Source organism: Sporobolomyces koalae, assembly GCF_050403365.1.
Source record: "Sporobolomyces koalae JCM15063 DNA, S_koalae_JCM15063T_v1_ctg28, whole genome shotgun sequence".
Lineage (NCBI taxonomy): Eukaryota > Fungi > Basidiomycota > Microbotryomycetes > Sporidiobolales > Sporidiobolaceae > Sporobolomyces > Sporobolomyces koalae.
Window position 1 is genome coordinate 162,413 of NW_027481743.1, and position 23,816 is coordinate 186,228.

Below are 23,816 nucleotides of genomic sequence, written 5' to 3' on the forward strand. Positions count from 1 at the left end.
TTCTTTTTCCTTTCTCTGTTTTTGTTTTTCAGGGTTCGTCGATAATGGAAGACAATTCGAGATTGAAAGTCTCGTCGGGCAAGAGCGTTCTCAGTTCAGAATTGAGCAATTCGTCGAGAGTCGATCCATCTCTTGCGTAGAACCAAGTGTGATGCACTGGATCAAAATCGTAACGTTTCGGACCCCTGTTTTAACAGTTTGAACCCCTTTCAGTTCCAACAAGTTCTTCGAGACTTGTGAAAGGTGAAGAGAGAGAAAGACACGAACGATATCGGGGAAGACAACCAGATTTGTTTGTTTGGGGGTTGTTTGTTGATCACGTACGTACCCTTGTCAGGTCCGAGTTTGAGCGTCAATACTCCAGACTAGAACAAGACAACGTTTTTCAGTCTGGGAACCCGGCGATCGATAAAAAGCCATGTCAAGCATACGGAATATTCGATATCGATTGAAGCGGGATCGAGATTCGGGAGTGCTTCGAGATGACTCTCGAGGTACTCGGTCAAATGATCCATGGTGGATTCTGACAGTTTCGAATAGTCTTGATCCGACAAGCCAACCCTGAGAAATCGGAGAAAAAGGTTGAGCTGATCTGGGAGGTCCGAGAGAAAAAAGAGGGGAGTTACCCGGTTGAATAAGATGGACGATCGAGTCGACAAGATGATTGGAACGCTCGACTCGTTGAAGTAGCGAGAGGGGCAGGGAGAGCGAGAGCTTGACCGAAATGACGCGGGATGGTCGGTCGAAGCGAAGGTATCCGTCGCGTGGATAACGTGGTTGCAGTCATGAGCCTGACGGGAATCCGATTCAACATGGTGACTAAGTGTCAAGGTGAGACGAGGGAGAGGAGCGCGTCGAATCGAAAGCGGGTTTCATCGTTATTCCCGAAACGCGTCGTTGCACTCTCCTCTTACTGTACTCGAATCATGTCTGCCTCGAATGCAAGGCCTGCGAAACGGAAACGTACTCGGACACCACCACCACAAGCCTCGAAAGACGCGTCTCGTCTCGCAGATCACAACGACAACAACAATAACAACAACAACACAACCACGACTGCCATTGCAAGTCCAGGGACGAGTGACAGACATCAAGATCTGGACGATGACGAGAGATGGAGGATCTACGAGATGCTTTCAGAGGAATACCACGACAGTCCGTCTCTTCTCTCTCTCGCCGCTTTCTCGTGGTAGACTCATCTGGGTTGGATATCAACGACAGTATTGACCGAATTGCCACTCGACTATCATCGCACGTTTATGCTCATGCAAGAACTAGAACAGGAACAACAAGGTAAGTACTCTACTTTACAATAACGCTTGATACAAACCCTAATCCCTTGCTGTTTTCCAACAGAACACACCTTGTCCCTCAAGTCGAATTTGAAAGAGTACCTCGTGCAACTCGATTCTTCAACATCAGGAACGATGGCAGATCGAGACCAACCGGCAAGAGTTCGACAGATTGAATCAACGTTCGATCTCGCACATCGAGCGTTGGAAGACAAAGTCAACCTTGCTCTGACTCTGTACGAATCGGCAAGTATTTCCCCCCTACATGTCAAACACACTTGGGATTCTAGTTAGTAATCAATGGATTTTACTTAGGTCGATCGACATATTCAGAGATTGGACACGGATCTCGCAATGTACGAAGACCGACTCGTGATCGGGTTACGAACTGGGACTCTTCCATCGAACGAAGCTCCCTCGAAAGGACATGTCGTACTTGAGTCGACCACAAATGGCGCAGGAGCAGGACCATCGAACGGAACGGGCAAATCGACCAGTGCGGCAGGAGGGACCGGAAACCTCGAACGAGAGAAAGCAAACGAATGGAACCGAATGCAACAAGTCGTGCGTAAACAACAACGGGACCGCAAACGGAAAACTGCGAATCAAGATCAACCTCCATCTTCACCCTCCCAAGCCCCCCTCGTCGGAATGCCTAGTAAGAACAGGACCCCATCTCTCTTTCTCACGATTTTTCAGATGGGCTGATCTGCTCGAATATGAACAGTTGATCCCAACGAACCTACATATTGTTATTGCAACCGAGTTGCGTTTGGAGAAGTAAACGACTTTTGACTCGAAACCCTTTTGGTCGTTGATTGGGTCAAGCTAACCTCACCTCTCTCTCTCGCAGATGATTGGATGCGAGAATCAAGATTGTCCACGAGAATGGGTAAGGTTTTCCAAGGAAAAGTCCCTAGCAGACCAGGACCTAACCCCTTGACGCGTTTTACAGTTTCATCTCGAATGTGTAGGAATGGACAGAGCTCCAGTGGGAGAATGGTGGTGTCGAGATTGTCGCGGTCGAAACGAAACAGATTGAACAAGCTCGACTTTTTGTGTATCCCTCATCTATTTATCTCTCTCGCTATTGTTGTTGTTGTCACTGTGATTGGCCTGATTAGGCAGAGCAAAGTTCAGATCATGATTGCATCGTCATCATCTTCGTCGTCTGGAGAGATTTCTCTCCCTTCCTCGGCGACACACATCTTGATCTCTCGACTTGAATTTTCGGGTGTTGAAGAAGACGGCTCGACTCCGTATTTCGTTTCGATCGATCTCCGCATGAATCCGAGGATCGTTTGGGTCGCGTTGATCGCCACTTCTTGCGCTTGAAACAACTGTCGGCCCCAAGGTTATCGGGTTAATTGTGTGTCGAGTTCAAAAAAAGATAAAGAGAGACTGACTTGAGAGGGGGAAAAGATTCCTTGCGATTCGATCCCGACGACTGAACCCGTTTCAGACCCTGACCCTCCGAATCGAACGGTGACGACAAGAGTACTCGCAGCTTGTTCTTCTTGAAACACTGTCGGATCCAACACGAGTTCTTCTTCCTCTTCTTCTGTCGTCGTGGACAAGAACGCGATCGACACGGCCACGAGGGTTCCTCCGAGTTGAATTCCAGCATCGATCAACGCGAGTGAGATTGAATTGATCGTCGCTGCAACTTCACTCGCTCCCGTCGTCGTCGTCTTGTTTGTGCGTATCCGTTTCCTAGGGGATGATGATGCGACATTGGATTGCGAGATCGAGGTCGAGAACGGGGTCGAGTACGAGGTTGAAGGACTCGAGGTGGTTTGAGACGTGATTTGAATCAACGATCTCGGGTACAGGTGGGACAGGATCACCTTGTCAAACAGGGTGGTCAAGTGGTTCTCGATCGATTTGAGTCGAGGTCCAGCGGGTGCTTGGAGACGAGAGACGTTGAACTCGAGCGTTGAACGGTCGACGATTTCTTCCCGCAATCGTACTTCGGCAGGTCCAGTGACACTACTCAGAACCGTCACGTTGCCTGCATTGGACGGAACGAGTCAGCCCGGGCCGAGACGAGCGAGAGTGAGAAAGAGAGAGGAGAATGCGAACCAAACGAGAACTGTGCAGAGCCGTCTGCTCGCTTGAGGACAGACTGCGAGATGGAGAGAGGTCGCAGCGAGAGTGAACCTCGATCTGATTCGGTAGCCATAGTGCGGGTGAGAGTCGAGGGAGCAAGTCGAAGACGTCGTTGATCGTTTCGCCTTTCAACCCTTCTCCCCACTCGAAGCTCGCCACCATGTCGGGTGCGTACACGCGCACTAGCACTCGCTCGAGTCGAACGTACTGCTGATGCCTCGCGTGGGATCCTTCAGAACAACCCGAAGTCAAGCCCGAAGGTCAACAAACCCACATCTCGCTCAAGGTCACTCTCCCGTTTCCGGTCTGTCGATCGATCGGATGCTAAACTCGAAACACTCGTCATAGATCCAAGGAAGCGGATTCCCCGAGCTCGTGATCAAGGTCAAGAAGACGACTCGGTTGGAGAAGATGATGAACGCGTACTGCCAACGAGCGGGCAAGGACATGTCGGAAGTTCGATTCATGGTCGGCAAGTCACCTGGGTCTACTTCCTGGAGTGCGCGTTTGATGCTGACCCATTTCGCCACTTTCAGACGGTGTCAAATTGACCAAGGAACAACTCGTCAGCGACGTGAGCCCTCTTTTCCCTATCCTCTACGAGACCCGCGCTCACTCTGTGACTCGATCAACAGCTCGACATTGATGAAGACGACGAGGAAATCACGATCGATGTTGCCCAAGAAGCCGTAAGAACACTCCCTCTCGATCGCTCAAACTGTACCTGACTCGAAGCACCTCTGTCACAGGTTGGAGGATCTTGCTAAACTCGCTTTTCTTTCGTCTCCCTCGAGCATTTCTCTCTCTCTCCGAATCACTCACAATTGTTGGCCCAAATTTTCCCTTCCCCCTCTCTCGACAGACGGGGGTCTTTCCTTTTCCCCCATCGCGCTATTTTCGCGCTACCTTGACCTCCGACCGTGTAGTCTCATTCGATCCAATTCTTTTCTCTTTGCTTTGCACCTGTGTACAATCCGAAAACCAAATTCTCTTCCCAATTCTTGGTCTCCCACCCCGTACCTTCGAATTCGATTCGGGCACACTCCAAGTCAATCCAGAGCCACCTTGTTAAAGGCGAGAGAACACTGCGAATCCCCCTGAGTACAAAAAAGTATTTCACAACATTCAAGTATGTTAGACGAAAGATCAACCAAAAACACAAAAAGGTTGGGAGAGGAAGAAAGGGAGAAAGAAACGAAAACCAGACTCGAAACACTATGGACTCGTCGTCGTACTAGTGGTACCGCCGAGTTTCCACAACAAGAACAAGACGACGAACCCGGCAACGATCCCGAGTTGAATCCTCGCACCTCCTTTGCCCGATTGAACTGAACGAGCGAATCGAGTCGAAGTGTTGGACAATGAAGTTTTGAAACTGTCAAACGAGGAACCCTTTGGGACAAAAAGGAAAGCAGTATTTCAGTACGAGGTGGGTGCAAGGAAAGAGACGCGTCTCGACTCTTTTCTTTTTCGCGTTCATATCTGTTTCCTTGAGAAGCTTACAGTAGAGTCTAGTAACGAGTTTTGACCTCGAGAATCGTTGTAAATGTCGTTCGTGACCTGACCCAGATCAAAACTCCCCCCCCCCTCGTGAGCATCATTTCCTCTCGCTCTCTCTCGCGCAAGTGACATGGAGGACAGAGAAGGGACTGACTCCACGGAGAGCTGCAATCTTGCTATGCAGTTGGTCGAGGTGTTGATCGTTCTGAGATTCGAGATCTTGTTCCGACGATTCACCTTGGCTCGACTTGGTACCTCGACCCCAGGATCTGTCATATAGCTGGCGTCAGCGAGACATTCTAATGTACGTCGTCGGGCAAAGGAGGTCTCACGACATCGTGTTTGGGGAAGCGATTCGGAGCGGGGACAACAACGAGGCGGTGAACGTTCCCTTTCGTTTCGCTCTCTCTCATCCATCAATTGTTCCAGGTACTGCGATCCGCGAGCCCAGCGTTTGCCGCTTCAGCGGTTCTGCTATCTTGCCCGAACATCGCTCCAACGTTCCGCCTTCCGAGCTCTCACGAGGTTCGTCAACGACGATGCGCTCACCGCTGTCGTCCAGGTCAAAGACGGAGCTCCTACCGACTCGTACGAGATGGACGTGTTCTTCCGATCGTCCGAAACTCTCCTGAAAGGCTCTCAAGAACCCCTTGTACTACCAAGACGAAGACGTTCCTACCGGGCCCCCTAGCCACTTTGGACCTCACCGAGTATCATGTCGCTGGTTTTTGACGGCGTTCGAGAGGCTGAGGTTCTTGAGTCGAACCCAAAGTCCAGACGACACTGGTAACGTTCAAAGGGATAGGGAACTCGGTAGGGGATTTCGGAACGTTGGTAGTCCAAAGGGTTTTTGAAAGCCTCCTAGGAGAGCTTCGTTCGATCGCAACAACACGTCGATCTCGTACCAGTCGGTAGGAGCTCTGTCTGTGCCTGGTACGACGGCATTGAGCGTATCATCGTTGACTAAGAGCGCGGAGAAGGGTATCTTGGAGCAATGTCGGGATGGAAGGGGTGCTTTGCAGACGTTGAGGAGAAAGTCGGAGACGTGGTATTCCCGGTGTAACGCGCCAGGAGAGCCAGACAGGGCATAGCGGAGGTTTCAAAGACGCTCTCGAGTCGTACTAGCTTAGTTCTCTTTTTGATGCATTCTCATCTTGGATCCTAAAACTCTTAGGACAACTTATGCCCAGCATTCCTACTGTCTCCGTTTTCAAAGCAAAGAGTCTACACTTTGAAAAGCAACGCATTGCAAATTTTCGTATTTCTACCTGGTTCGAGCCTCATTTGAACCCTCAAGGCATGACTGACTACCTTGTCAGCGCCACCAGCCGTTCCGTCAAGTGTGCGAACCATTCGAGTTCGGCGTGTTGTTTCTTCCTCAACAGTTCGGTCGTCCTCATTGCTCGGTACCTCGTCACCTGTCGCATCGACTTGCCCATCCGAGTCGACGCCTCTTGCAGGATGAAATCTTCTCCGATCGACTGCAGGTGAGCGATCAACGATTCGATTCGAGGGGACGAAGGCGTTCGAGTCGATTGCAACGTGATCGCGAGCGTCGACAGGTGTGCGAAATGATCCGTCGAGACCGACTCGGGCGCGTGTTGTTGCGCGAGAGTCAACAGGTCGAAACAGACTTGAGCTTGTTGCGCGAGGGGCGACGGAAGAGACGGTGCAGCTGCTTCTGTCTCGTTTTCGGCTGCGACGACGAGCGGTTCAGGTTTTGACAACCGCGCAAACAACGGGTACAACGCTTGAACATCGTTGATTTCGATTCCGTATTTCGCACGGTCGGCGAGAACCGACACTGCCGCGAGTGCCGTAGGTCCATCCGATTCAGAGAGGCGTTTGGCCAACATGGCGACGGCACGGTCGGACAGCAGCGGAAGGTTCTTGATCCTCCATCGTGCAATCGACTCGAGGGTTCGAGGTAGCGTCTCGGCATCCGAGTCGCTCACGAGCGACGTGAGGACTGACCCTGAAGGAGTCGAGGTCTTGAGCCCGTAGGACGATAGCGAGGTGATCGCGTCTACCCGGGCGAGCGTTTGGCTGTACCGTGCTGCCCTGCCGCCAGCTGCGCCTCCAATAGTGACTCCAGCTTCGGCTTGCTCGAGTGCCGAGTCGACATCGTCGATAAAGTCCTCTTCAAACTCGTCCTCGAACTGCTCGGTTGCCTTGGCGTGCTTCTTGAAGGCTGTCGAGAGCGAACACAACCGAGATGGTCAGCTCACTATGCGGTTGACCCGAGCCCGAGCGGTAGATGGCGAGACGAACCGGGATTTGAAGCAGAGAATGCAGTGAACGACCGCGCAGCTGGGGTCACGCGTGGTCGGGCTGGCAGAGAAGTGCGAGAAGCCCCCACGCAGCTCGCGCAAGATCGAGCAAAGTTCATCGACGGCGTGATTCGAGGTGAGCGAGTCCGCCGGCGCGCGCGAACTGAAACTCGAACTTGCGAAAAATATTAAGTTGACTTCTCTCTCGTATGCGCGTCGCCTCTATATGTTTTGGCCATCAGAAACAAGATCTTGCAATCAATCGTTCTATACGGTCTCGAGCTCTGGAGAACCCTTCAAGGATAAAACTCCCCCTTTCCGCTGTTGCACCTCTCCCCCTGCGCTCGACTCTTCGCACGCTGTCGTGCTTGAGCGAGGTCTGGTCCCGTTCGATGCTCTGTCCACTGCCGTCGCGATCTCCGATCCGTTGTCCCAAACTCGAAGGTCCCAAGCCCTTGTCCTCGACTCGCATCCCTCGAAACACCTTCCCGCTCTTCCCAACTCTGCACGATACTGCTCCAGACTGCCTCGAGGTCATATGCCAGTCTAGTCTCTGCTCCCACAGCCTCTCGCAACCAAGATCTCCTCATGCCGTCATACCTCGGTGCCGCTTCCGACAAATCCCGCCATCTCGATACCTCCCCCTTGTGCTCTCCTGATTCCCGACTCGACTCCGTCCACTCGATCCGTCTCGTTCCATCATTCATGTCCCATGCTTTTCCCCTTCGATCGCTCGCCTGACCATACGCCTCTCCTGTTCTTCCCGACTCGTTGAGAATGCCCCGTTCTCTTCCCTCGATCCTGCAACCTTGCACTGTCCCATCTCTCGACCATTTTCCTCATGCGTCACCACCGAAACCCTTCAGCCCTTCGAGGTACAGCATCTTCCCGATCTCGACCTAACGATACCTTTTTCTCCGAAACACCCGAAACTCCAATCCATCGATTCCAACTCTTTTCTGTTTCAGAGTCAAGCTTTCCCTTTCGTGCCTCCTTGCCGCCTTCTCGCTCTCCCATCGACCTTGTCCCGTTGAATGTCCCCTCCTCTTGTGTCGAATCGACCGAGTCTTGATATTGGTATTCGTTTTGTCCCGAGATGAGCAAGCGCATTCTCGAAAACCTGATCATCAAGATCAAGGAGAACACCTCTACCCCCTTCGAAAAGAAGAAAGAGGGGTAGAGCGGGATCACGTATCCCTAATGCAGCGAAAAACCTCCCATCACGAAACCAAAGAGTATTCCCTCCCTGTCTCGGTTCCTTCTCATCTCTTCTCGTTCTCGTACCAATCGAAGACACCTCGAGTCACTTGTCCCATCGTCAACGTGAGAGATCGAGGACGTTTCCCCAAAACGAGATCCCCTTTTCAATCTTTCTCCAATGTCTGATTGCGAACAATCAAACCACACCTCGTGAAAGAGGGAGGAGAAAGAGATGGGGCTCGAGTGGACGATTCACGCGTGCACGAAGTTCCCTTCTTTCGATTCTCGGACGTTCTTCTCTTCTTTCCCAATCTCGAACCCCTCCCTTTGCGACTCCTGCTCGTCTCTTCCCAAAGAGGATAGAGAGAGACTTAGGGAAAAAGGGAAGAGGACAAGAAAGATGAAAGAAGAGAAGAAAAGCGTCTCCGAGAACCGAAGGTTGCGAGAGAAAGGAACTTGAGTTTCGTGGCGAAGGACGAGGGTATCGATCGAGTGACCTCTTTCTTGGTTTCGTTGAAACTCCCGAGGGCTCAATCCGTCTGCTAATCTACACTCTCGAATTCGTCTCGAGAAGTACCCTTCAAGGAACGAATTCGAGAGCGAGCGAGAGAGGATGCCAAGGCGGGCGAAAGAAATGGTTTCGACGACGAGAGTAATCCTTCTCGATAACGTGTTTCTGAAAGGGCAAGCGAGGACGAGTTTTTGATGTGGTTTCGAAAGGTAAGAGAGCGAGATGATTGGGAGAGTCGAGATTGAATAGGAGAGAAAAACCACGAGATGTGAGCTTTTTTCCCTGTTCTGTGGGCGTGGAAGGGATCCCCTTGTTTCGCTAGACGAGGGTTTCTCTGATGTTCCCGTAGGAGCTGCATTCTTGCATCTCGGGGCTACTTTGAAAAGTAACAGCGCAAGACTGCGGTTGATAGGACGAGGTCAGGGTCGAACGGGACGAAAGTCGAGGTCGAGACGAGAGGGCGACAAGGCGACAGCGCGAGAGAAAGTCGACGAGAGTGAATCGCTCGGAAAGGTGTGGATCGGGCGAACAGGTATCGTTGAAGGGGAGAGGAAAGGAGTAACAACTCGAAGGGGTTTGTGCTGAAGGGCAACGGAGGGAGCATGAGGAGAAGGGAAATACGGGCAGGAAAGGACAGAAGCGAGTTGGAGAAAGAGCCGAGCCGGCAAAACATGTGAGGAGAGGAGCGTCGTGGTGAGTAAGCGAGCGATACTGAGAGAAGGGAAAGGAACATGGGAACAGAAGATGGAATCAGGAGCGAGGGAGAGGAAGAAGAGCGAGAGGAGAGGCAAGAGCTGGAGAGGGAACAGGAGGCAGGAAGCGTCGACGGCGGCAAGAGGTCAGGCGGAGAAAGACGTCAGTCGAAAGATGAGGCGAGAGCTTGGGAGGAAGCAGTCGGAGAATCGATTCGAGTCGAAAAGGACGAGTCGGTGCGGGACGCGAATCACGCCCACCTGAGTGGGACGTCGGAAACGGAGGTGTAGGACGAGGACGGCAAGGACGAGAGGACGAAACGTTCAGAGATCGCATGGACGAAAGGACGAGACCAAGGCGAGCGTCGCAAGGCAAGACGAGGAGCTCTGAGAGCGAACGCAAAGATCCTCAAGGTGATCGGAAATATCGGGGAAGCAATTCCTTGCAGAGTTCCTAAAAGAGCGAGAGGTTCGTAAGCGATTCGTGCTTTTGATTTTTTGATCTTTTTCGTTCATCATATGAAGCCAAGAAGATGGGGGAAGAAACCACTCGTTCTCTGTGCGGTGTCATCACCTCTCGAGAGATGTTCGCCCACGACGAAAATAGAGGGGACTCGCAGGATGCTGCCCCTTGTCCGAATTCGTTCGTCCACGAAGCGTAGATGGCCTCGTCGGTTCTTGAGCCGATGTCGACCGGGAGTGTTTGCCCCTGCCCAGAGTACAACCTTTGGCGTACCAAACCTTTTTTTTGTTTCCATGACCTTTGGCCGATGAGGAAAAAAAAGAACTGACGCAGTCTTTCGCCGGAACCGTCTCGCTCGTCTCGTTCGATAAGAGGCGAGCAAGGACGGCCCTTGAAAAGACTACTAGGTTGAGGAAAAAAAAGGACACCGGGTTCCTCCTGCATGATAGTTCTCGCGAGAGAACGAGAGTCACAATAAAGGACGTCTTGTGCGGTTGGTGAAGCAGGAGTGGTTGCGAGAGAGAGGTCGAAAAGTCCTCGATGTATCCTGACTCGATCGAGAACAGATCACGATAGTTCGTCCATTTCGACTCGAGCCCGAACATTCGAGCAGCTCGACCAACCACAGATCCTTCTGTCGATACCGAAGAGTCAGTATCGATTCGAGCCAAGCTCAAGAGGAAGAAAGAACACGGCACCTTCTGTCATCCGTCTCTATCTGGGGTAGATGGTCCAGTCCTCTGGAGCGACTACTTCGATGGACATGATCAAAGCACGAGGGAAACGGTCGACCCAACTCGAGGCAAGAAACCCATTCGGAAGTTCACGAGAGACGAGGAGGCAAAAGGAGGAACAAACCCCGTTCGAATCCTTTCTGTGGGTTCCAATGGCGGCCAGCCAGGGAGTGCTCGACCTCTAGATCGCGCTTCATGTCCGCCTTTTCGTTCTCGGCAAAGTCGATCCTGAGCTCAACCCTGGAGCTCCCGCGCGCCTTCCCTCGCGACCCTTCAGGACTTGATCCCGAACGAACGACGCTCGTCCTCGTCCCGCCCGCTCTGTGCACACCATGACATGATCTGGGTTCATCACCTCCCGAAATTACCCTGTACCGATGCAAGTTTGTCAACCCTTGGAAGAGAAGACAAGAGCACTAAGGGTTCTTCCGAGAGATGGGCGTGCAAGAGCGTTGTCAAGTGGCGGGACGGGGCAGTGTCGAACCAGGGATCGAGCCATCGGGAGCCACGAGGTTTGAGTTGAAGGCAACGAGAGAATCCCAGGAGGGAGCTCAAGGCTCGAAAGAGAAACGAAAAGGGGACAGAATCGCGATCGTGCCGGAGGTCGAGGAGGGTTTCATAGCCGAAATTTGAAAGGATCGAACGAGGTTGTAACCCTAATCCTCCTTTTGCCTCGACTCGATACCTCCCGTCTGCCCGAGACGGTTCCTTTCAGCGAGCCGTGTTTCCCTTTGGCCCTCGTGGTCTCGAGCGTCGAAACCAAAATCGCTCCATTCTGGAGCATGACAGAGACGTCGAGAGACAGGATATTGCGGTCGGGAACTGCTCTGATGGACGAACAAGGATCTGGACTGTGAGCCCCGGGAGTCGAACCCGGTTCGGATCTCAATCGAGGACGGTGAGGGACAAACATGGAGGGGGTTCGTATTTGGGAGTAACTTAGGGTTAAGATGCCAATCGCACGGGCTGCGCACGGTTGACGAAGGGCGACGCGACAAAGGTTCATCTCGCGAGGGCAGGGCAAACGACCTCGACCGGAACGACGGATCGACTTGGAGGAACCGACGCGTGAGCCCGCTCGAGACTTGGAATGTGCGGATCGAAAGGAGGATGGATCCATGAGCGCGTCTGTGGGTTCAAGAGATCGAGGGCGAACGGTGACGAAGGCGGACCACCCGACCGAGACTAGACTGGACTCTGGCGTCCGTTCCCGGGGTCCGCAACGAGTCGAGTGGTCGAGAACATGAATGGCTGAGCGGCGACGGGAACAGTCCTGAACAGACGATGGCAGATCAACGTCTGACGCGCGCGCGTAGGGCGTCCGACGCGACGACAATAAATGTCTCTCTGTCTCTCTCTTTTTCCGAACTCGCTTCGTAATGTTTGTGCACACACTGCAAGTTGCGCGAAAGGAGGTACAACACTGCGCGACATTTTTTTTTTCCTCCCCTCGTTTTCTCAGTCTTGCAAGATGCTCTCGACTCCGTCCTCCTCGTCTCGGATCTCGAGCTCACGCACGACCATGTCGAGCGTCTCTCCACCTTCCATCGCATCCTCGAGTCCACTCGTCGTGATCGGGATTCGATGGTCCGTCAATCGTCCCTGCAGTGAATGCACGGACACACGGTACCCCGAAAGATGACCTGTCAGCACAACCCACCTCCCGGTCACAGCTTGCGAAAGGACTCCCAGCTCACCTGGGGAAAGTTGTATGTCCGAATCTTTTCAGATCGATCGGCTCCTTTGACCTGGTTTAGTCGAACAGACCTTCGATCGGCTTCCTCCTGGGCGAGTTTGCGATCCATCAACCTCGCTCGTAACACCTTGTACGCTTTCGTTCGATTCTGAGAGCGTCAGACGGAGCAGGGGGTCAGCAGGATTACATGGCCAACAACAACGAGATTCCGGGAATCGTACCTCGTGTTGAGACCGCGAGTCTTGCATCGAAACCGAGATTCCGGTCGGACCATGAGTCAGTCGGATCGCAGATTCAGTACGGTTGACGTGCTAGCAGCAAAGCGAATCCGCATGTCAAGTACGAGAACCCGTTTGTCGGGTACAGAGGGAAACTACAAACCTGTCCTCCAGCACCTCTCGAACGCATCGTTTCAACCTTGACATCTTTCGGGTCAAACAGGTCCGAATCATCGATGACGTTCGATTGGTTCGCGCCTTCAGTCGGGAGTACCTGGAAACGGAGGAATCTCGTTCAAGAGTCAGTCACCGAAAACCCTTGCCCGGACGATCGATCGACGGAACAAAACGTGTACGAGGACTGACAATGACCGAAACGGTTGAAGTGTGCACTCGACCCTGAGATTCGGTCGCGGGTACGCGTTGGACACGATGAACGCCCGCTTCTCTTCGCAAGACGCCGAACGCGCCGTCGCCCGTCACTTCGAGGATCGCTTCCTTGTATGCTTCGTTTGCGCTCCCAGCTCCAGTCGCCTGGATGCGATCTGCCTCGAGCACTTGAGCGCGCCACCCTTTGCGGGCGGCGAGTCGTTGGTACATCTTGAGCAAGTTGCCGAGGAACAGGGATGCCTCGGACCCTCCTACGCCCGATTTCAGCTCGACGAGTGCCGACATTGAGTATGTTTGAGATGGAGGGAGCAAGAGGGCAACGAGAGCACGCCGCGAGTCTTGGACCGACTCGATCGCCGGTTCGAGGTCTAGCGCAGCGAGTTGGCGCAATTCTAGATCAGGTTCGGCCGTCGCAAGGTCCTGCAGCGTCACGACAAGCTGTCGAGGAGCAAACCTTTGGTCAGTCAGGATGCTCGGAACGGGGAATGGAGAGGGTGGACGGACCTCGTTCGCTTGTTCGAGGTTCACGAGAGCCTTGCGCAAACCTTCGACTTGGCTCTGCTTCTTCTGCCACTCGATCCCGCCCTCGGGGAGACCCTTCACGGCATTGTCGACCGCCTTGTTGGTCGCGAGCACGAGTTTGTCCTGGAACGAGAGCGGTGCGCGAGTTGAAGCGGCGGCAGCACGAGGCGCTGACTGCACCGCGAACGAGCGCACTGCGAACGGCAGCGACCGCACGACGAGCCTCGGATGCCGCAGGATCATGCTCGCAGTTCCTCCCGAGAGATCTGAACCCGCGAGAGATGTAACCCGAAAGTCGCAAAGTGTCGCATCTTCGCACTCTCCTTCTCCCCTCGACCGCACTCGCACGCTCTGCCGTACTCACTCGCACCCGACCATGTCTGACTTTGATCCCGCCAAGCTCGCCGCTCTCCAAGCGCGCGCCTCGAAACTCTCTGCCGGTGCGTGTCCGGTCGAGCGATCGATTCGTCTCGTCTCATCTCGACCAACTCGCTCTCCCGCTCGTCCTCGACGCGTCTGCTGACCTTTTGCGTCTCGCCTCTTGCACGGTAGGTGGCGCCAGGGGTCCCGTCCGAAGAAAGGCGATCCCCAAGAACGTTCAGAACGCCGGCGACGACAAGAAGGTTCAAACCGCTCTCAAGAAGCTCAACGTCCAGCCCATCGGCAGTCAGTCCTTCGCTTTCGAGGTGCACTCCTTGGACGGACCTTGAACTGACGTCTTGTCCTGTCTGCGCGTGTGCCTTCCTTGTCCTCCTCGTTTCAACCTCGCTCGACTCGTTCGTACGTACGCACGCTCGCACCAGCCGTCGACGAGGTCAACATGTTCCTCGACGACTCGGCGAACGTGATCCACTTTCAGAACCCGAGAGGTAAATGCTCAATTCGCATCTCTTTCCCTCTCGTTCCTTCACTCATCTCTCAGGACTCCCGCAGTTCACGCCGCGACTGGATCCAACACGTACGCGATCTACGGTCAGGCTCAAACCCGCGACTTGACCGAACTCGTGCCCCACGGCATCTTGAACCAATTGGGACCCGACGCGTTGGCTCAGCTCAAGCGACTCGCCGAACAGATCCAGGCGCAACAAGCTGCCGGAGGCAACCCCGCGGCTGGACTCGAGGAGGGAGAGGGAGTTCCGGAATTGGTCGAGGCCGAAGAGGAACAACCTCAGGCAGAAGAATCCGTCAGTTTTCATTTACCCTCTCCCTCTCTCTAACCCTACTGACAAACACAACTTTTGCCATTCTTCTTTTAATTCGTCAGGCCGAGAAGCTCGAGGACGTCGTGAGTAGATCCCTTACGTGCATAATGTCCTTTTATATGACTAACTTATTCTTTCGGTTCAAACTTGCCGCAGAACTAAGCAATTCTCTCGCATCGCAAAACATTCTCCTTTCTCTCCCCATTGTCGCGTCGACATGATCTCCTGTTTTTGCTGTCAATTTTCTCTCTCTTTCGTAGTTCCGAACCCAAAAAGACATGGCAGTGCAACCCACAAAATTGAGGATCCACGACTTGTCGCGCTCTCGGTAGCCAGGAATTCTTGACAAAATAGTTGTTACAACAAGGGGGAAATGTGTCTCTACTCGTCACAGTCTTTGCCTGGCACGGGTTCAACCCGAGTTTGTCCCGATTGTTCCCACTCTTCCAACCACAGTTCGAGTCTGACGATGCTCGCCTTGCTCTTTTTTTCATTGAACCCGGCCTTCTTGTCCCTCAACCCTTCTCGCAACAACACTTCGAGGAACTTGTTGAACTGTCGACCGTACGTCTCGACGAGAGTTGGACCCGCAATCTGCAAGAATTGCGTCACGAGCAGCGGAACGGGTTCGAGGGAGACGAGTGGTGGTCTCAGGATCAACACCAACCACCTCCACCCGGCACTCGGTCGGAACCACGTTGGAACGTGGGACAACGGTGTGCCCGGTGACGACGATGTCGACGGTGCGAGCGCTTGAGGAGGTTCGAGGGGGGAACACTGCAAAATTGAACCGTACAACACGACGAGTCCGGCCATGCGTTCCGCGTATTGTACGTTCGATTCCCCGACGTTCGGGTTTGCGTGTCCGAGCGTCTTTTGATACGATTCTTCCGACTGACCCTAGGAGTGAGAGACACGAAGGACGTCAGAGAAGAGATCGACGTCCTTTGATGAGGGAAAAAGACACGTACGGGTTGTTTCGAAGGCCAGTACCCGGTGATCCAGAAACACTTTTTCACAAGTCGAGCCATCAACACATTGCCGAGTTCCGTGTGACCACGCAGCAGCAGTCCAATGATGACTCGACCGAGGGGGAACGCCGTGCCGAGTTTCGCCGTCACTTCCGTCTCGGCCTGCTTGATCACGCTCTTGCTCAAGTGGTTCAATGTCCACACGTACGCTTCGCGCGAACCGCTCGCTTCGACCGACCGCAGTAGTTCATCGAGTTGGGTGATGATGCGCGAGATGGCCGAGCGGGACGAGGTCAGTTGTCCAATCTTGGGCGTGATGGACCGTTTCGCTTGGAAACACGCTTTGCGCAAAGTCGGGTTTTGCGACACGACGGGCAAGACTTGTTCCTTGATGCGATTTATCTCGGTCGACCATTTCTCAAACTCGCCTCGGGGAGACCCTTCGCCGGTCGTTTTGCCTACGAGCGCACTGTTCTTCTTTTCTAGTTCGGCGGCACGAGCTTCGGCCTGTCGTTTTTCCTCTTCGAGTCGTGCTCGTTCCTCCTCGCGGAGTCGCGCGGCTTCGCATTCCTCTCGTTCGAGCCGTTTGCGTTCCTCGTCCTGTCGAGCGAGTTCCGCCTGGCGCATCTCTTCGGCTTTGCGTTGTTGCTCCTGCATTCGTTTGCGGTTCTCCTCGAGTTCGCGTTGTTCTTGTTCGGCGAGTTGGATGCTCGATTCGATGCGTTCCCACAGTGACTGGTTGCGCCGTTCAAACTCGGTCACGAGCAGTTGGGTTTCTTGCGTGTGTTGCATTGTCAGCCGGGACAGGAGCGAATCGATCTGGGTGACATCGCTCGCAGATGTCGAGGATCGGGTCGGTGCAGGTGTTGCTGAAACCGATCGGGAGAGCGAGAGGCGGAACGTTCGATTCGCATTCGCCTGGTTGCTCTCTTTCAGCGAAACTGTTGTCTATTTTCCTGGCAGGCAGATAAAGAGACTTACCCAGGATTGAGCCCGCGACTGGTCGTCCCACTGGTCGAGTTGATCGACCCGAGACGCGGTCACGACGACCGCTGCTGCAGCTTTCCTGATGACAGATTTTGCTCGTTAGCGCACGCAATAAGTCACGCTGAGCAGCATGTTACTCGTACCCTTTGCCCTTGCGATCGAGTTTGCCATAGAGGCCAATACTTCCGCGAGGTCCGACGGGCCACTGTTCCTCCTCGCTGTCTATATCGCTCTCATCCGAGGCGTCTTCCGGGGCTGAATCTTCCGAGTCGGACAAAGGCAGAACGCTGCGCGCGCGGTGTGACAGCTTCTTGAGGTTGGGCAGTTCGAATGTCGGCGTCGCGGGCGCATGCAGTCTCGACGGTCCTCTCGCACGCGGGACGGCCACTCGAGAGCTGTCTGAATCCGAATCGTCCGAGTTCGAACCTCCCGATCGAGGCGCGAGTCCGAACCGCATTCGCGCGGTCGAGTCACGAGGATACCGTCGTCGATCAACCGCGCGTCCCGGCAGTCGGCTTCACTCTCTCTCTCTGCCCACTCTGCACTGCCCACTCGGCTGATTACCGCGATGACTACGCGACCTCCTCCGATACAGCACGATCCGACGCTCGTGCGCCCTGCAATCTGTGGACCCGACTCGGGCCCAGCATCGCCGCCGTTCCCGGTTCGACTCGAAGGCTGGGTCTCGCGCGGGTTCGGCAGAGGCTCGAAAGACCTCGGATGCCCCACCGCCAACTTGCCCGACAGTGCCATCAGTCCATACTTTGACACCCTCGAGACCGGAGTCTACTTTGGATTCGCACGCGTGCTCGAACCGGCCTCCTCGCCGCGATCCTCAACCGACGAGCACGATCGAGTGCATCCCATGGTCATGTCGATCGGATGGAACCCTTTCTACAACAACGACACGCGCACTGCAGTCCGTCGGGTTTTCCAGTCTTTCTCCAAAAGACGCTCGAACCTCCTGACCACCTGTGATGTTTTTTGCTCTCCTCGTACAGGAGGTGCACATCTTGCACGAATACCCGAGCGACTTTTACGGCAAAGAGCTGAGGGTCGTCATGCTCGGCTTTATCCGACCCGAATACAACTACACCTCGATGGGTAAAACTCTTTCCCGGTTGACATCTTTGTGACTCGCTCCACTGAAGAATCCTGACATGCATGACGCGTTACCTCTGTCTATTGCAGATGCGCTGATCAAAGACATCGAGACGGACAAAAAGGTCGCGTTGGAATCGGTCACGACTCGTGCCAGTTACCGCAAGTTTGAATACGACGAATTCTTCTTTCACGAATCGACCCTCGACCCTCCCACAGAGGACTTGAGCAAACCGAGAGTCAAGCCGGACGATTCGGCACACTAGAATAGTTTGCTCACTCTGGGCTATGAAAAGATAGATCTAGATTTCTGTTTTCCCCGACTGCAGGTCGACTAGCCGGGCGATTTTCTTGACGGGGGATTGAGAACAAGATGCAGTATCCGTCTCGCTTGTTGTACATGCAGTTCTGGTATCATTCCATAATCCGGCCCGCCTGTTTGAGGGATTTCAGGCCGATTCCGTCTCCCATTCTGAGGCGTTGACCTTGCTGCCGTCCACTTGGATAGAAGAGACGAATGACGGCACATAGTCGTCACGATAAACCCTCGTGTCAAACATGTTGCCTTCGTGCGTTTGTCGCAAGCACGCGGAACTCGCAAGTCTTGGCGGAATAGCCACGACAATTTGTTGTGTCAAGACGAGTCTTGCGCGAGACGAGGATCTCTAGAATCCGCTTTGCAGTCGTATGCGCTTTGGGAGATTAGGTCGGATCGACGAGTCGTTTCCACGCGAGGTTCCGAGTCCAACTGACGACGCGCGGGCTCGAGTCGTTGAGATCGACAAGCGGTCGTCGAGAGGGCAAGTCGAGTCGCAGTTGGGCTCGATCAACGTCGAGATGAACGAGGCTGAGTGGCCATTGCGATTCGAGACTGCGTTCGAGCGTCTGTCGAGAAAAGCCGTTCAGGCTCACAAGGATGCCGAGTGGGGATCCGGATCGTGTCGAGTGCCGCGAGTGCTCGTTCTGGAGGACACCTTCCAACTCGCGCAGGACGGCGGGACGAACGGGAGCCCGTTCGGCTTTGCACTGCACGATTACGTCGAGAGGCCCGATGCGACGGGATGGGTGCCAGCGACCGCGCAGGTCGACGCCTTTGTCCCCTGCGCCTCCGACTCGAATGAGGACCATGTCGTGCGGGGGCGAGGCGAGCAAGTCGAGCGCAGCAAGTTCGAACGCGGTCCCGACCTCGCTCGAGGACACGATCCGCGGGCGAGCTTCGACTCGAGGTGGGACCAGAGTCGGAAACACGATCCTCTTCCGCATGAGCAGAAAAGTGAGAACGAGGCGGTGCACGCTCGTTGTGAGAGTTTGATCAAAAGTTGAGAGATGAGAGATCCGAAAAAAAGATTCCCCTCGCCGCTCTCCACTCCCGTCGCCCTCGCCCCTCGGACAAGATGGCGACTCTTGCAGAGAGCTGGAGCAAGATCCGGCTGCAGATCAACTCGGCAACTCCGGCGATCAAGCGCCCTGCGGTCGTGCTGTCGGCGATCGAAGCGACGCTCGCAGCCGACTCGTCGCAGGCGGATCAGATCGAGCCTGCAGCGTACTTTGTCGCCCTCGTATCAACGCTCGATCAACTCGTGCAGGACCCGCAAGCGGCGCAACCCGCATCCGAGCCGCGCCAACTCCTCGAAGCGACGCTGTACCTGCTCTCGGTGCTCGTGCCGCATCTCGACCCCGCAACCCTGCGCTCGAAACTCGCCGCAACCCTCGCGACTCTCGCTCCGTTGTTCGCGTCCTTTGCCGAGTCGGCCCCGCCCGTTAAATCCCTCGTTCAGATCGCACAGGCTTTCCTCGCCGCCGCGCCCCAGACGACCCTCGAGAAGGACCTGCACGGAGCAAGATCGTCGTACGCCGCCGTGTTGTCCCTCTGCGCCGACTCGCGACCAAAAGTCCGTCGCCGCGCGCAGGAAGCCGTTCAACACATTCTCAAGAACCCTCCGCCACCGGGCACGACCCACCCGTACGCCGACGAGAGTGCTCACTGGATCTGTGGTAAACTCGACGACGCGATCCGAGGTGCGAAACGCGGAGGCAAGAAGGACGCGTCGAGCGCGAAAGAGGTCGAGACTGGCTCGGACGAGAGCCGCGCGATCGCGCTTCTGACCTTTGTCAAAAATATGGGCACGGCGTGGCCTCAGTCTGTGAGTCACACGAGTTCCTTGCGATATTCAAAAGTACGCTTTCTGACCTCGGCGCTCCTTCTAGTCGACCCGCGAACTGTTGCCGCTTCTCCTTTCGACTTTGACCCTGTCCTCGCCCCACCTTACCCTCTCGGCCCTCACGGTCCTGTCCCACCTGTTCTCTGCTTCGCATGCCGCCGACACCATGTCGGACGATCACGTGAAGGAAACCCTCGAAGCGCTTGTCAAGGCCCGACCGAAAGCCGTCGAGAGCGAGCAGGGAGAAAAATTGCTCGCCGGATGGGTCGAAGGTGTCGGAGAAGGACTCGTTGCGCTCGCACGGTGAGACTCGAGAATTTCGTCGTTTGAAGCGCTGCCTCTGATTCTCTTTCATCGCGACAGCACCGATTCCACCTTGGCGCTTGAACAACTCGCAATCTTGTTCCCGACAATCCTCCCGATTCTCACGACCGCCAACACCCCCGCGCTGCGACAGTCGGTCGAGACTGCGTGTGCGCTCATGATCAAGCACTGCGTCACCGATGCCGAGATTGTCGCCGCCGTCGAGCACAAGAACGATGCCGGAACCACCATCGTGTCTGTGATCGAACAGGTCGAGAAAGCCATGACCTCGCCGCGATACGCCGCCTTGTCGCAACCTCATGTTCTCGCGCTCGTCAAGGCGCTCTTCCTCCGCCTCCGCCTCCGTGTCCCCTCGTTCTCGGCTTCGTCCTCGGCATCCGCTGCCGATCCTCGCGACCCTCCTGCAGCTTCGACCCTTCTCACGAAAGCGCTCGTCCTGCTGGCCAAGTCGCGTGAAGACTCGCGCTTCGAATGGAAGAAGGAAGCCGATGCCGTACTCGACACGGTCATCAAAGTGCTTGGTCCGGAAGTTATCCTCTCGTACCTTCCGCTCAACCTCTCGCCCGAGGACGCTGCGCAGTCGAAGCATGCTCGTGCGTGGCTCTTGCCACTCCTCAAGCCCGCAATCACAAACACGCGCTTGAACCACTTCCGCGAGTCGTTTGTGCCCCTGTCGGCCCAGTTCTTCAACAAGGCTGAAGAAGCGAGAAACGCCGAACCCCCGCGCGCGATGGAGGCCAAAGTGTGGGAGACGCTCGTCGGGCAAACTTGGGCCCTCCTGCCCGGATACTGCGAGTACCCCGTCGACCTCGCGCAGAGTTTCGACACCGAGTTTGTTTCGCTTGTCGCCAACGTGCTCTATACCCAACCGACCCTGCGACCTTCGATCTTCAAGTCGTTGCAGACGCTCCTCTCGACGACGCTCGCGCTTGCAAAATCGACTTCGCCTGCCCAACTCTTGCAGGACCAGTTCGGCTTGACTCCCGAGCAAGGACGCGCGTCCCTCGACCACCTGCGATCGCTCGCTCAGACGATCCTGTCGGTCGCGTTCAACGTGTACGGCAAGATGAACCGAGGCGAGGGAGGCTACGTTCTCGAGACGATCGGTGCCTGGACTTCGATCCTGCCCGCGTCCGAGCTGAGCTCGACCTACACCAAGATCTCGACTCTCTTGCTTCAGGCGCTCGAAGCGCCGCTTCACCCGAAGGAAGATCCGACGATCCCCCCGACCCACGCACTGCTCGATATCCTCATCTCGATCATTCCGCATTCGGCCCCGGTCGAACGCGAGTTCTTTGACCTCGCCATGTCGGAGCAGTTGCTCGGCAACGAAAAGGATCAGAGCGTGCAGAAGAAGGCCTACCGCATCGCCGCGAGGTTGTGCGAAGAACGTGGCGGCAATGTGATCAAAGGTCGCGAGGGCGAGGTTGTCGAGCGCATTGTCGAGGCGGGAGGCAAAGTCGCGAACGGGGCCAAGCGCGATCGTGTTTCGCTTTTGTCGGCCCTCGTGCCGGTGATCCCGGCCGACTCACTGCATTTCATCCCGTCGCTTATTCCCGAAGCGGTGCTTTCGACGAAAGAGTCGAACGGCGTCACGCGAGAAGCCGCGTACACACTCATCGTCTCGATGGCAAACAAGCTCGCCACCCCCGGAGCGACGATCAAGCGTCACTTGATCAAGGGCATGGAAGACACGATGGAAGAAGAAGTCCCCGCCAGCGAGGATGAGTTCATCACGATGGTCAGCGCCGGACTCGCCGCAACGAGCCCGCACATGATTGCTGCGACCGTCGGAGCCCTCGGACGCTTGATCTGGGAATTCCACAGTGAGTCGAACTCCTATGAGATTGTCATCTTAAACAACTTGGTCGGTCTGACACTGTCGCTCGTGATTTCTCTCGCGTCTCTGCTCAGACAAGCTCGGCAATGCGTATCTCGCCGAGTTGGTCGACACTCTCGTTGTCTTCCTTACTTCGCCGAATCGCGAGATTGTCAAGTCCGCGATTGGGTTTATCAAGGTTTCGATCGTGTCCCTCGACGCATCTGTTGTCACCCCTTCTCTGCCCGCTCTCGTCCCCGCTTTGGTCAACTGGTCTCATGAGCACTCGAACCACTTCAAAGTCAACATTCGACACTTGTTTGAACGCATGATCCGCAAGTATGGCTACAACGAGATCGAGCGCTACGTTCCTGAAGACGACAAGAAGCTCGTGTCGAGCATTCGAAAGCGTCAAGCGCGAAGCAAGAAGAAGAAGCTCGCGCAAATGGAAGTTGAGAACGAGGATGACGACGAAGAGGTGAGGGCATCCATACTCGGGAAATGGTTTTTGCCGGCTAATCTCGTGTTGTACAAAATAGGCTGCACCGAAACCGCAAGCGGCTGCGCGATCAGCGTACGACGAGGTTCTATACGGATCCGATTCGGACGTGTCGGTCGATGAAGACGCACCTCAAGACCCTGCGCTCACTGCACCCTCGGGAGTCAAGAACCGCAAGTCGGTGGCGAGGAAGAACAAGAAGGAGCAGGAGGGCGCTTACATCCAAGAGGACGAAGACGAGGTGCTTGATCTGTTGGACGACCGAATGATGTCGCGCATTTCGGGTGAGTTTTCCTTCTCTTCCTTTTTCTATCGAGAAGTTGCACTGAGCTCGTGACTGCCTCAGCTGCTCGACCCGCACCTTCGAAGAAGCAGCCTCGCAAAGCGCTCGAATCGCATTTCAAAACCGATGCTTCTGGTCGACTCGAGTTCAACGAGTCGGACGATGAGAGCGACCGTCGCGCGGCTGTTTCTTCTCGGAGTGCCGCTGCTCGTATGGACGCCGATGACGTCGACAGTGGCATGGGTGCCTACCTTGAAGCGATGCGTGGGGAAGACGGTCACACTCGCGATGCGAAGGGTCGCATCAAGTTCAACAAGGGAGGCAAGCGGGGACGCTTCGACGAGGCTGATGATGGAGAGGATGTTCCGGTGACTGAAGGTCTCAAAGAACTCGAGGTGGCGGGCAACAACAAGAAACGCAAGACCAAGAAGGAAACTGTTCAAGTCGGTGGCGAGTTCAAGGCCAAGGTGCGTCCCTCGCTTTCTCTATGGAGTCTGGAGCTGAGGTTGATGTCGTTCGCTGTTACAGCGTGCCGGTGGAGATGTCAAGAAGAACGGCATGCAGCCTTATGCGTTCGTGCCGCTCTCTACGGTTGGAGGCAAGAAATCCAACCAGAAAGGACCGAAGCTTGGAATCACCGGACTCAAGAAGAGCAGCAAGAAGTAGAGCAGTTGCCCTGCCTCTGTCACCGTCCCGCACATCATTCTGTCCGTATTCTTTCCCGTTTTGTACATTTTTGCTACTGCAGGACTCGCTTTGCAACATACTCGTATCCGAGTATTCTCCGCAGAGCACTCTTATCGCACTTTTGGCCTGGTGAGGACAAGCATGTTGCGAGGTTTGCCTATGCAGGACAGTGAGAAGCAAAATT

At 55.0% G+C, this 23,816-nt stretch overlaps 10 protein-coding genes across 10 annotated transcripts; 5 read left to right on the forward strand and 5 right to left on the reverse strand.

Moving 5' to 3' along the window:
* Positions 1–28: 28 nt before the first annotated feature.
* Positions 29–814, reverse strand: YFH1 (ferroxidase; the record flags this gene model as incomplete). The annotated part of the gene is made up of 4 exons (XM_076679904.1): positions 29–185; positions 268–365; positions 432–561; positions 627–814. The coding sequence occupies 4 exons, from the start codon at positions 812–814 to the stop codon at positions 29–31; spliced, it is 573 nt and encodes a 190-aa protein (XP_076533027.1).
* Positions 815–926: 112 nt separating this feature from the next.
* JCM15063_004435 (uncharacterized protein) lies at positions 927–2,334 on the forward strand (the record flags this gene model as incomplete). The annotated part of the gene is made up of 7 exons (XM_076679905.1): positions 927–1,155; positions 1,222–1,293; positions 1,357–1,538; positions 1,608–1,950; positions 2,020–2,072; positions 2,146–2,184; positions 2,248–2,334. 7 exons carry the CDS (start codon positions 927–929, stop codon positions 2,332–2,334), a joined length of 1,005 nt encoding a protein of 334 aa, XP_076533028.1.
* A 94-nt stretch (positions 2,335–2,428) lies between these two features.
* Positions 2,429–3,474, reverse strand: JCM15063_004436 (exosome complex component RRP46; the record flags this gene model as incomplete). Its single annotated transcript, XM_076679906.1, has 3 exons — positions 2,429–2,632; positions 2,699–3,303; positions 3,375–3,474. 3 exons carry the CDS (start codon positions 3,472–3,474, stop codon positions 2,429–2,431), a joined length of 909 nt encoding a protein of 302 aa, XP_076533029.1.
* Positions 3,475–3,561: 87 nt separating this feature from the next.
* Positions 3,562–4,168, forward strand: SMT3 (SUMO family protein SMT3; the record flags this gene model as incomplete). The annotated part of the gene is made up of 6 exons (XM_076679907.1): positions 3,562–3,568; positions 3,638–3,687; positions 3,750–3,873; positions 3,938–3,975; positions 4,037–4,090; positions 4,151–4,168. The coding sequence occupies 6 exons, from the start codon at positions 3,562–3,564 to the stop codon at positions 4,166–4,168; spliced, it is 291 nt and encodes a 96-aa protein (XP_076533030.1).
* An 8,061-nt stretch (positions 4,169–12,229) lies between these two features.
* MRF1 (Mrf1p) lies at positions 12,230–13,840 on the reverse strand (the record flags this gene model as incomplete). The annotated part of the gene is made up of 6 exons (XM_076679908.1): positions 12,230–12,373; positions 12,469–12,615; positions 12,689–12,778; positions 12,849–12,959; positions 13,052–13,513; positions 13,580–13,840. 6 exons carry the CDS (start codon positions 13,838–13,840, stop codon positions 12,230–12,232), a joined length of 1,215 nt encoding a protein of 404 aa, XP_076533031.1.
* A 133-nt stretch (positions 13,841–13,973) lies between these two features.
* EGD1 (Egd1p) lies at positions 13,974–14,961 on the forward strand (the record flags this gene model as incomplete). Its single annotated transcript, XM_076679909.1, has 6 exons — positions 13,974–14,037; positions 14,150–14,263; positions 14,401–14,466; positions 14,531–14,781; positions 14,862–14,882; positions 14,956–14,961. 6 exons carry the CDS (start codon positions 13,974–13,976, stop codon positions 14,959–14,961), a joined length of 522 nt encoding a protein of 173 aa, XP_076533032.1.
* A 219-nt stretch (positions 14,962–15,180) lies between these two features.
* On the reverse strand, positions 15,181–17,214 carry JCM15063_004440 (uncharacterized protein; the record flags this gene model as incomplete). Its single annotated transcript, XM_076679910.1, has 4 exons — positions 15,181–15,699; positions 15,771–16,688; positions 16,752–16,836; positions 16,901–17,214. The coding sequence occupies 4 exons, from the start codon at positions 17,212–17,214 to the stop codon at positions 15,181–15,183; spliced, it is 1,836 nt and encodes a 611-aa protein (XP_076533033.1).
* Positions 17,215–17,325: 111 nt separating this feature from the next.
* Positions 17,326–18,124, forward strand: FMN1 (riboflavin kinase; the record flags this gene model as incomplete). The annotated part of the gene is made up of 3 exons (XM_076679911.1): positions 17,326–17,676; positions 17,759–17,861; positions 17,949–18,124. The coding sequence occupies 3 exons, from the start codon at positions 17,326–17,328 to the stop codon at positions 18,122–18,124; spliced, it is 630 nt and encodes a 209-aa protein (XP_076533034.1).
* A 436-nt stretch (positions 18,125–18,560) lies between these two features.
* JCM15063_004442 (uncharacterized protein) lies at positions 18,561–19,121 on the reverse strand (the record flags this gene model as incomplete). The annotated part of the gene is made up of 1 exon (XM_076679912.1): positions 18,561–19,121. The coding sequence occupies one exon, from the start codon at positions 19,119–19,121 to the stop codon at positions 18,561–18,563; it is 561 nt and encodes a 186-aa protein (XP_076533035.1).
* Positions 19,122–19,252: 131 nt separating this feature from the next.
* On the forward strand, positions 19,253–23,611 carry RRP12 (mRNA-binding protein RRP12; the record flags this gene model as incomplete). Its single annotated transcript, XM_076679913.1, has 7 exons — positions 19,253–20,002; positions 20,067–20,323; positions 20,384–22,170; positions 22,259–22,641; positions 22,703–22,946; positions 23,009–23,412; positions 23,474–23,611. The coding sequence occupies 7 exons, from the start codon at positions 19,253–19,255 to the stop codon at positions 23,609–23,611; spliced, it is 3,963 nt and encodes a 1,320-aa protein (XP_076533036.1).
* Positions 23,612–23,816: the final 205 nt, after the last annotated feature.